The sequence below is a fragment of the Eptesicus fuscus genome, chromosome 7, assembly GCF_027574615.1.
Source record: "Eptesicus fuscus isolate TK198812 chromosome 7, DD_ASM_mEF_20220401, whole genome shotgun sequence".
NCBI classification, from domain to species: Eukaryota; Metazoa; Chordata; class Mammalia; order Chiroptera; family Vespertilionidae; genus Eptesicus; species Eptesicus fuscus.
In genome coordinates, this window is record NC_072479.1 from 37517244 (window position 1) to 37529406 (window position 12163).

Consider the following 12163-nt stretch of genomic DNA (forward strand, 5'->3'; position numbering starts at 1 on the left):
TCAGAACATATATTTTTATTTTTTCAGAATATATTATATTTTTTATCTCATAATTTTTATTCATAGTAATACAATAATATAAAATATTCATTTAAGAACTATTTATTGAGCACTAATTTTATGCAAAATATTGTGTTTTGAGGAAATAAAGTCTTATGATATTTCCAGAAATGTGAGAAAATTTCACAAGATGCTGCTCCCATATTTCTAGATATTTCTTTCTAGAAATATCAAAAAATGTGTACTTTTGTTGTTATTTAGAGCCTCATTAAGTTCATTGTTAAGGATAAGAACAAACACAATACACAAAGAAAAATCAATAGTTGTCAAACCAAAATGCTAAGTACATATGTTTCAGTGTATCTGAAAGTAAGCATTTCTGAAAACTAAGATTTTTTAAGGGTTTTCTCAGCTAATTTCATAGATTATACATACATATAATATAAAATATATCATAAAAATAAACAAATCAGGCTTTTAGATTACTCCCCAACTACTTTTCTCCCCAAAGCTCATTATTGTTTAAAAAATTGCCTTGTATACATTTCAATTTGTATACATTTCTCTACACACACACACACACACACACACACACACTCATATATAAGATACAAACGGGTATTTTAAATGCATATTCTGTGATTTTTTCCCCCTTGCATTTTTGTAATAATTCCATACATAATATTATTGGCCTGTGATTTGCAGTTTTCACTTAGAGAGATTGTTCCATATTAACACAACTAGATCTACCTAACTTTTGCAATCACTCCATAGTATTCTATAGTATGAATAGCACATAATAAATGTTACCATTCCACTATTAATAATCTTTTAGATTGTTTCCCATTTGCAAACAATGTTCCATGGATCATCTTTTTACTGCCTTATTTTGTATATTGTTCATACATCACATGCTTACTATGTACCAGGCATTATTGTTTGTTTTAAAAACTATAGTTTTATTGATTTCAGAAAGGAAGGGAAAGGGAGAGAAACATCAATAATGAGAGAGAATCATTGATCGGCTGCCTCCTGCACACCCCCTACTGGGGATCGAGCCCACAACCTGGGCATGTGCCCTTGACCAGAATTGAACCTGGGACCCTTCAGTCCACAGGCAGACGCTCTATCCACTGAGCCCAACCAGCTAGAGCATCACTATTGTTTTTTATACGCTATTTAACTTAGTGTTCAGAATATCCTATGAGGTATGCATTATTATTATTTTTTGTTTCACAAAGAAAGTAACTAAAACACAGGCAAGTATTTTACCTGTAGTCACATATAACCAATAAATTATGGAGTCTGAATTTAACCCAGAAAGGCTAACTTTCAACTCCAAGTTTGGAAATATTTTACTTTATTCCTTCCCATGACAGTGTGTAAAATAAGTTATGATATTTACAAATTCCTTTGCTCAACCTTGAATAAAATTACAGTTGAAAACAGGCTCAATGTTTTTTCAATTATATAATACAGTGTTATCAGCTATAGTCACTACCCTTTTACCAACCTCTTCCTATTTTCCCACCCCTAACCCCTGGAAACTACTTTCTTTTCTACTCTACAAGTCACTTTTTTTTTTTTAGATTCCACATATAAGTGATACCAATGCACTTCTTATCTTTGTTGGGCTTATTTCACTTAGCATAATGACCTCAAGGTACAACCAAGTTGTTGTAAATGGCAGGATTTCCTTCTTTATCATGGATGACTATTATTCTATTGTATACATACACAACATCTTCTCTATCCATTCATCCAATGATGGACTCTTAGATTGTTTCCCTATCTTGACTATTATAAATAATACTTAAATGAACATGGAAGTACAGTAATCTCTTTGAAATCCTGTTTTCATTTCCTTTGTATATATACCCAGAAGTGGAATTGCTGGATCATATGGCAGCTTTATTTTTAATTATTGAGGAATTGCCGTATTATTATGGCTTTGCTTCAATTACACTTTCTGTTACTCATCTGAATTCTTTCTCTCAAGCTGACTGGAACAGAGCCCTCTTTGACTCAGCCAGCTCTCCAGTAACAAAAGGGGAAAAGCTTCATTAGATATGGCAATGATTTCTTGGATATGCCCTGAAAAGCATAGGCAACAAGATAAAAAATAGATAAATTAGACTTTATCAGATTTAAAAACTTTTGCGAATCAAAGGATACTACCAACACAATGAAAAGGAAACCTATGCAATGAGAGAAAACATTTACAAATCATATATTTGATAAGGGATTACTACCCAGAATATATAAAGAATTTCTTCAACTCAACTAACAACAACAAGTCTGATCAAAAATTGAACAAAGGACTTGAATGGACATTTCTCCAAAGAAGATGTACAAATGTCTAATAAGTTCAACATAACTATACATTAGGGAAATGCAAATAAAAACATAATGATGCCTATTAAAATGGATATCTATACTAATAAAAGGGTAATATGTTAATCAGACCAGACATCCTTCTGGACGTCCTTCCGGACAAAGCCAGGATGGTGGGGGCCGAGGCAGAGCTGGTTAGGGGTGACCAGGCCAGAAGGGGAGGGCAGTTAGGGGCAGCCAGGCAGGCAGGCAGAGTGGTTAGGGGTGATCAGGCAGGCAGGCAGGTGAGCTGTTAGGAGCCAGTGGTCCCAGATTGCAAGAGGGATGTCCGATGGCCAGTTTAGGCCCTATCCCTGTGGACATCCCTGAGGGGTCCTGGAATGGAGAGGGTGCAGGCCAGGCTGAGGGAACCGCCCCCCTCAACCTTCTATGCATGAATTTCGTGCACTGGGCCTCTAGTACATATATAAAACCCAGAAACTAACAAGTGTTGGCAAGAATATGGAGAAATTACAACCCTCGTGTATTGTTGGTGGGAATGTGAAATGGTGCAGCCACTATGGGAAACAGAATGGCAGTTCTTCAAAAAAATTAAACACAGAGTCCTGGTTGGTGTGGCTCGTTTGGTTAAGTGTCATCCCGTGCAATTCCTAGTTGGGACACATGCTTAGGTTTGGGGTTCAATCCCCAGTAGGGGGTGTTTTTGAAGCAGCTGATGGATGTTTCTCTCTCCCTCTCCCTTTCTCTCTTTCCAAAATCAATAAAAACATATTTTAAAAAGATACACAGAATTTCCATATGTTCCATCAATCCCAGTTCTGGGTATTGCCCATAGAGGTGAAAGCAGGGAATTGAACACATATTTGTACACACACCCATTTTCATAGCATTATTGACAATAGCCAGTGGTGAAAGCAAACGAAATGTACATTGACAGAGGAGTGGATACACAAACTGTGGTATAAATATACAAAGTAAAATATTTAGCCTTAAAAAGATGGAAATTCTGACACATGCTACAACATGAATGAACCGTGAAAATATGATAAATGAAATAAGCCAGTCACAATGAGAAATACTGTATGATTTCTTTGCATAGTCAAATTCATAGAGACAGAAAGCAGAATGGCTATAGCCAGAAACTGGGGGAAGTAGGAAATGGCTTCAATTGGGGAAGATGAATGCTGGTGATGGTTGCACAACAATGTGAATGAACTTAACGCCACAGAACTGTACCATAAAAGATGGTTAAAATGTTAAATTTTATGTTATGAGTATTTTACAACAATAAAAGAACTAAATTTTTTAGTTTAATGACAAGGTAGAAGACAAATACTAGATGACAACAACATCAGGGACACAGGCAAGGGATTTAGAATTTGTGTTGTAAGATCTTTTTAATATTTGGAAGGAAGTTATAGATGTTAACTTTGGACTTTGTAAACTTATATATATTTTAAAACATTAAGAACGACCAATAAAAAAAAAAAGAGAGAAAAAATTGAGGAGGAGAACCAAGATGGCGGCATAGGTAAGCGCCTGTACTTGCTGCCTCTCACAACCACATCAATACCACAACTAAATGGCAGAACAACTACCACCCGAAGCCGCGGGAAGGCTGGCTGAGTGGAAGTTCCACAACTAGAGAGGTGAAGAAAGCGCATTGAGACTGGTAGGAGGTGCAGAGGCGCGGAAAGTGCTGGCACCAGGATGTGCTGCTCTTTTAATTGGGAGGGAGGTATAAGCTCCCACTTGCTCTGAACTCCAGTTCTGGGCGAGGCTGTGGGGGACCCAGGCACATACGGGGAGAAACTGGACTGTCTGGTATCAGGACAGGAACAAGAGGGCGGCTTTATCTTAGAGCGGCTTGCAGCGATCATTGTTTCTGCATGGGGGCATGGAGAACCAGGGACTTCTCCGGTTCAGGGCTGACTGGCAGGTGATTCCCAGAGACCCCACCCCACGCAATTTACAACCCCACCCAAGCTGTGCGCACCAGCTTTTGCATATGAATGACCTGTCCTTTCACCTAAAACCTGTCAAACTGCAGCTGGGTCAGAGAGCCTCAGAGCTTCCAAAAGAAGGCCCAAGGCCCTACCAGCCTTGCTGCACAGCTGGGCCTCATCTGGGCACTTCCAAACCCCATACAAAGAGGAGGAATCTGCAGATGTCTCTGTAGCTCCTACTGGGTGGCCTCAGACAGTGGCTAACCTTGCACCTCCTTGGAGATCCAAAAGCCAGTGTACCCAGTGGTCAGAGTGAGACCATACCAGATTACAACTCTTCACATTCATAAGAGACACACTCAAGGGGTAGACTCAGTGAGCACCAAAGCCCCTCTGAAGCAAGTCCTGCCCCATAAGGGTGTCTCCTGCACTACAGATCTTCCAGTGTAGATACAGCTGGTCATCACAGCCAATTGGCCTGGAGGTCAATTCCTCCCAGTGATACCAACAGCAATCAAGGTTTAACTACAAGACTGTGCAAACAGCTCACAAAGGGGTGCACCAAGAGTGTCCACCTCAGGTGACTGGGGAGCTGAGCCACTGGGCCCTATAGGACACTAACCACACAAGGCCACTCTATCAACTCAAGGAGACTTAGCAGCTACCCAGAACATAGAAACAAACATAGGGAAGCAGCCAAAATGTGGAGACAAAAAAACATGTCACAAATGAAAGAAATGGAGGAAAGCAAATATTGGATATAGAGTTCAAAACCACAGTTATAAGGTTACTCAAGAATCTTCTAGAAACCTCCAAGAAATTTATTGAAATCCTCAAGGATATGAAAGAGGACCAATCAGAAATTAAGCATACACTGACTGAAATAAAGAATAATATACAAAGATCCAACAGCAGACTAGAGGATACCAAGAATCAAGTCAAAGATTTGAAATAGGAAGAAGCAAAAAACACCCAACCAGAAGAGCAAAAAGAAAAAGGTATCTAAATATATGAAGAGAGTGTAAGGAGCCTCTGGGACAACTTCAAGCGTACCAGCATTCAAATGATGGGGGTGCCAGAAGAAGAGAGAGAGCAAGATATTGAAAACCTATTTGAAGAAATAATGACAGAAAACTTCCCCTACCTGGTGAAAGAAATAGACTTACAAGTCCAGGAAGTGCAGAGAACCCCAAACAAGAAATCCAAAGAGGACCACACCAAGACACATCGTAATAAAAATGCCAAAGGCAAAAGACAAAGAGAGAATATTAAAAGCAGCAAGAGAAAAACAGTTAGTTACCTACAAGGGAGTACCCATACGACTATCAGCTGATTTCTCAACAGAAACTATGCAGGCCAGAAGGGAGTGGCAAGAAATATTCAAAGTGATGTATAGCAAGAACCTACAACCAAGATTACTCTACTCAGCAAAGCTATCATTCAGAATTGAAGGTCAGATAAAGAGCTTCACAGACAAGAAAAAGCTAAAGGAGTTCATCACCACCAAACCAGTAGTATATGAAATGCTGAGAGGTATTCTTTAAGAAGAGGAAGAAGAAGAAAAAAAGTAAAGATAAAAATTATGAACAACAAATACATATCTATCAACAAGTGAATCTAAAAATCAAGTGAATTAAAAATCTGATGAACAGAATAAACTGGTGAATATAATAGAATCAGGGGCATAGAAAGGGAGTGGACTGACATTTCTCTAAGGGAAGGGGATGTGGAGGGTGGGGAAAGAGATTGCATAAAAATCTTACACCTATGGAGAAGGACAGTAGCGGGGGGGGGGGTAAGGGCATGGGGTGGAGTGGGAACCGGGTAGAGGGGAGCTATGGGGAAAAGAAGAGGAACAACTGTAATAATCTGAACAATAAAGATTTATTAAAATAATAATAATAATAAAAAACGTGATTTTCAAACCTCTGAAGGAAAAGTTCTAAGGAGACCATATTATTACAATAAACTATTCTATTTACAGTTAATATTTCCATCCTAGCAAAATCTATGGGAAAATACACACCAACTTTTAGAAAGAGAAGAGTGAAAATTTAGGTTGGAACTTTAAAATGCAAAACTCTGGGGAGTGAGGTCATATATGGGAGCTGGGTGGGGGGGGGGGGCAATGGTAAGATATGTACACATATAATACCTTAATAAAAATAATAATTAAAAAAAAAAAATAAAATGTATCCACTACAATATTACTATTAAAATAATCATATATTAAGATATGTATTGCTGGTACACAAGTGCCTGCTACATTATTTTATACTTTTCTTTATATTTTAAATTAATATTTAGAGATTAGAAATACAGACTCTATAAAAATTGTATTATGTGTTTATTAATTATGAGAAGGAAGGCTAAGCTTCTAACTTGTAAAAAAACAGAATTAGCTCGGCTGGCATGGCTTAGTGGTTGAGCTTCCACCTATGAACCAGGCTATCATGGTTCAATCCCCGGTCAGGGCACATGCCTAGGTTGTGGGCTAGATCCCCAGTGGGGAGCATGAAGGAGGCAGCCAGTCAATGATTCTCTTTCATCAATGATGTTTCTATAACTCTCTCCCTTTCCCTTCCTCTCTGAAATAAAAAACAAAAAACCAAAAATGCCCTAACTAGTTTGGCTCAGTGGATAGAGCATCAGCCTGTGGACTAAAGGGTCCCGGGTTTGACTCCGGTCAAAGACACATGCCCAGATTTCGGGCTCGATCCCCATTGGGGCACGTGCAGGAGGCAGCTGATCAATAATTCTCTCTCATTATTGATGTTTCTATCTCTCCCTTTCCCTTCCTCTCTGAAATCAATAAAAATATATATATATATAATAAAAAATTAATCATAAATGGTGGTACATAGCTAAAACTCTCAAATATCCCCAAATTCTATGATTAAATTCAAAACATAAAAATTGGCTTGGAAATAATTATCTTCAGCAACAGATTAAATCCTAATGTATTTCTATAAAAATATATAAACAGGAGAGGAAACACTGAAAATACAAAAGGTAAAGAAAATGAACAAAAAAGAATTAAAATAGGATCACTCAAAATAGCATTTAAAAATTAACATTAAGATGAAGTACCATTGTATAATTTATCAGTTTAGCAAGTGACTGACAATGCCCAAGCCAGTGCGGATGTGGTGAAAGCAGAACATTTATACACTGCTGGTATTTGCTTAATTTGGCACAACCATTTAGACTAGCAATTGTTATGTGTCATATAAATTAAAAATATTACATCCTTTATTTATGCCATTCTTTGAATTTTTCCAAAGGAACTAATCCAGAAGGAAGAAAAGACTCAAGTCTAGGGAGATAGTCCTTAAAATACATTATAATGTATATTGGAAGCTCCTAATTGCCTCATAAGAGTCTAGGTATTTCAATGCATTTTAGTCTTTTTTTTTTTTTTTCTTATTGACTTTTAGAGAGAGAAAAAGGGAGAGGGAGAGAGAGAGAGAGAGAGATTGATGTGAGAGCACATCAATCTGCTGCTTCCTGCCCACTTTCTCCCAGGGACCAAGCCTGCAACCCGCCCATGCCCCAGATGAAGCCCAACAGAGCTTCCCTGGCTAAGGCCATTTTAGTCATTTTTAATGACAACCCTGAGCAACAAGGGAAGAGTTGATAAATAGAAATGGGGAAGGGGAGGGAATGGGAAAGAAACAAGAAACATTTAAAAGAATGCAAAATAAGGATTGAACTAGGGCAGGGGTGGGAACTTCTGGCCCGCAGGCTGTGTAAGGCCTGAGAAATCTTTTGGTCTGGCCCTGTCAAGGCAACCGCAGGTGAGACTCGAAATTCAATAAATCTAGGAGTTTTTTTTTCATAGCAACATAAATTTATAGTAAGTGAATCATAATAATAATGTAGATTTTGAGGGACAAGCAAGGAATGACCATTACGGGATAGATAGGACACATATGATGAGTACATGACAGGACAGACATGTATGCTTCTCATCAGCTGTCCATGGCCCATATGCCTCTATTGCGGTGACTCAGGACAGTCAGTGCCAGGCTGGCTGAGAGTGTACACATTGGAAAAGTGTTAACACACTGCAGTGAAACTATAGGGATCTGGTGATGATGAGACCAGATGCAATGAGATGATTCCTAGGGACGTTGATGACTTTGCCTCCAATGACTGACAACGATGTTGTTGACTTTTTGTTGACACAGATGATAAATCCAATCCAACCTTTATCCACACATCCATAATCAACAATCCTCGTAAAAACTGATCTCAGATGAAGATAAAAGAAATCACAATACACTAAAAAGACCTCAAGAGTCCGTGATACGAACGTTGGATATGTTCCAAATCCAGGATACAGGATTAGAACAGCTATCAAAGGAAAATAATTGCAGCACGGCGACACACTGGATAGTTATTAAAACTTAAGTGGTGTGACATCCTACAAATGGTGACTTATAAAAAAAGAGAAAACTTGATGTGCAGTGTCGATCTTTCCAAGAGAAATGGACAAATGATTATTTTGGTTAATCCTCACCTGAGGATATATATATATTTTTTAAGAGAGTAGAAGGGAGGAGGACAGATACACAGAGAGATACATTAATTGTTTGCTTCCCACACATGCCCTGATGAGGGCCAGGGATTGAGCCTGCAACCGAGGTATGTGCCCCTTGACAGGATTCAAACCCAGGACCCTTCAGTTCATGGGCTGACACTCTATCCACTGGGCCAAACAGGCTAGGACCAAATGATTATTTTTTTTGTTGAAGTCAAAGACGGACCTATGTGCCCAGTTTGTGGCGATGTGTTAGCAATAATGAAAAAAGCCAACCTGGATCGTCATTATAGCTCAAAACATGCCATACTCAATGAATTGAGAGGCCAAATGTGTCAGGATAAAATCAATATTCTTCAGTGGAGTTCAGAATCACAACAATCTGCTTTTACTGAGCCTCCTTGTGACAGGGACAACGTTATTCAGATGAGTTATGTAGTGAGGGAGCAAATCACAAAGAAACAGGCCTCCTGTGAGGGAGAGTTGGTGAAAGAGGGCATGGGGGCTGCTACAGAACTGTTAGCACCAGAGAAATTAAAATTGCTTCCGAGTGTTAGTTTGTCTCGGAGAACCGTCTCAGATGGGATTACTGACAGCACAAGATATTGGAAAAACACTGAAGGATTTCCAATTTTTGTCTCTGGCTTGTGACAAGACAATGACATAACAAATACAACCCACTGGGCCATTTTCATCCATGCAGAGTTTGACACATGAGAGGAACTGCTGTCACTGGAAACCATGCATGGCACTACAAGAGGTGAGCAACTTGAGAGACTTGTTTCAACAATGAAAAAATCTGAGCTAATATTTGAAAAGTGGCCTTATTACTAATCGAGTTACAGCCATGATTGGCTCACAAAAAGGGTTAATTGCATTTGTCAAGAAAGAACTGAATCATTTCAGTCTTGATCCAAGTGGTTTAATTATATGCCACTGCACCATATACCAAGAAAATCTCTGTGCGCAGTCATTGAGGCTCAACAATGTGATGTCAATAGAAGTATCAAATGTAAATTTTGTCAAAAGCAGAGGATATAATAGCTGCCAGGTTAAGGAGTTACTGAATGATCTTGACCGAGTTCAGTGATCTCGTTTATCGCTGTGAAGTGTGGTGGCTGAGTCGCAGGAACATGCTCGTGAGGTTTTATGAACTACAGGATGAAGTCAAGCAGTTCATGGAGATGAAGGGAAAACCTGTCTGGGAACTCAATGATAGCAGGTGGCTGTGTGATCTAGCGTTCATGGTGGACATTACCAAGTACCTCTCAGAGCTGAATGTCAAGCTGCAGGGCCCCAACCAGCTTCTCAGCTCCCTGCTTTCAAACGTGAAACCATTTGAAGCTAAATTAAGGCTTTTGGAAAGTGCAACTCAAAAGGAGTAACACGGTGCATTTCCCTATTCTGGAAGGACAAAAGCCTTCTGTGACACTTGAATATGCTGGTGAATGTGGGAAACTATGAGGCCATTTAATGAAAGATTCAAGGACATGAAAAGAAAACCAATGGAACCGAACATCTTTGCTACACTGTTCAATGTGGAACCCGCTGATGTGCATGATAACCTACAACACGAAATCATTCAGCTACAAAGCGATGATGAGCTGAAAGCTAAGGACAACAACCTCCCGCTGCTTGAGTTCTATACACATTATGTAAGCCAGTGGTCGGCAAACTGCAGCTCGCGAGCCACATGCGGCTCTTTGGCCCCTTGAGTGTGGCTCTTCCATAAAATACCATGTGCGGGTGCACACGTACAGTGCGATTGAAACTTCGTGGCCCATGTGCAGAAGTCGGTTTTCGGCTCTCAAAAGAAATTTTAATCGTTGTACTGTTGATATTTGTCTCTGTTGACTAATGAGTTTGCCGACCACTGATATAAACAATGATGAATTTCCCACTCTGAGGAGACATGCATTGAAATATGCATCTGTGTTTGGAACAACTTAGTGCTGGGAGCAGTTCTTTTCAAAATTTAGCATCACAAAGTGGACTGCGCTCCAGACAGACCGAGGCAAACCTGGAAAAGCAGTTTCGAGTAGCAACATCAATACCAGCTAACCTCACAAGCCTCACTAAAGAGAAGCAGGTCTAGCCAACAGATCAGGAGTTAATTAAATGTTTGACCAAATATAGCAGGCTAATTTTTAAGTTGATAATTTTGTAGGGCCTACGAAAGATGTTATAAATATCCAACTGGCCCTTGGCAGAAAAAAGGGTAAGATGACTTAGACACTCCCTTGGGTGGATACGGGAAAAAACACATCTCACAATAATTAAGGTAAGCACTATTTTTAAAAGACAAAATTAATGTAAAAACATCCTTGATGAAAAAAAAAATCACTATTTTAAATAAAAACAAGATCTGGCTTTTCATTTGCATCATCCTGAGACTGCCTCACTTGCCTCGCCCTAATTGAAGACCAGGATCCTGTTGTTTAAATTGATAGTCTTCATCAATATTTTTGTAGATTTTTAAATAAAAAAATATAAAATGCATTGAACCATCATTTATTCGAATTGAAATCTCAAATTTTACACCTCAGATGAGTGCCTCTACTCATCCTAGTCCCAGCCCTATGTAAATCTTGGTAATAAATGTGTTAAGAAGACAGTGGTTTTTATTTCTTCAGTGAATAAACTTTACATGTATATATTTTTAAGCCCAAACTGAAACGGCGGCTCCCCACAATCCTTAACCCTCAGAGCAGCGGCCCAGACTTTGCGAGGCCCCGGGGTGCATGGTCAGGACAAGGGTTGTCAGAGGTTCAGGCAACCGCCTCGGGGCCTCACCATGAAGCGCAAGTTAGCCCCTGCGGGCTTGACCTTGCTTCGGAGTTCATTGTGGAGGTTCACGTACTCATTGATAAACTTTACGTCCTCTTCATGCGGCAATAAATCCGCGCTCAAGCCAGAAGTCAGCAGTAGTAGCCAGAGCTCACAGAGCCACAGCTTCAAATCGGCCCCTGGCGTCAGGGGGAGCCACTGGACGTACCAGTCCAGTGCAAAGGGCCCCGGCGCCTCCATGGTCCACCGGCCGCGGACCGGCCAGTGCGCACGCGCTGGCCCGCCCCATGATCTGCCAATCCAGCTGACGACGCACACAAGGTTGGCCCCGCCCCTTGAGGGGAAGCTCTGCCCTTGTGAATGGTGGGTGAAGTTCCCCCTGGCCGGTTGGCTTGCAGAACTCAGGGAGGCTTGAGTCAAATGAGTGCAGGCTTTTCTCTAAACTAGTTAATGTAGCTGGAGAGTATCCCGAGTTGATTTCTGGTACCAAGTGATGTGTCATCGTTTATTAATAAGCCCTCTGTACAGTAAATGCCAATTGCTGAATAATTAA

The 12163-nt window shown here is 39.9% G+C and overlaps 1 protein-coding gene across 3 annotated transcripts in view; it reads right to left on the reverse strand.

Moving 5' to 3' along the window:
* The window catches only part of GLIPR1L2 (GLIPR1 like 2), a 45022-nt gene extending 33172 nt beyond the window's left edge, over nucleotides 1-11850 (reverse strand). For 2 of the 3 annotated variants that reach the window (XM_008143834.3, XM_054718835.1), the window contains exon 1: nucleotides 11617-11850. In XM_008143834.3, the coding sequence (XP_008142056.2) occupies nucleotides 11617-11850 (234 nt within the window). The remainder of the gene's footprint in view (nucleotides 1-11616) is intronic. The other variant, XM_054718836.1, reaches the window with a different exon arrangement.
* Nucleotides 11851-12163: the final 313 nt, after the last annotated feature.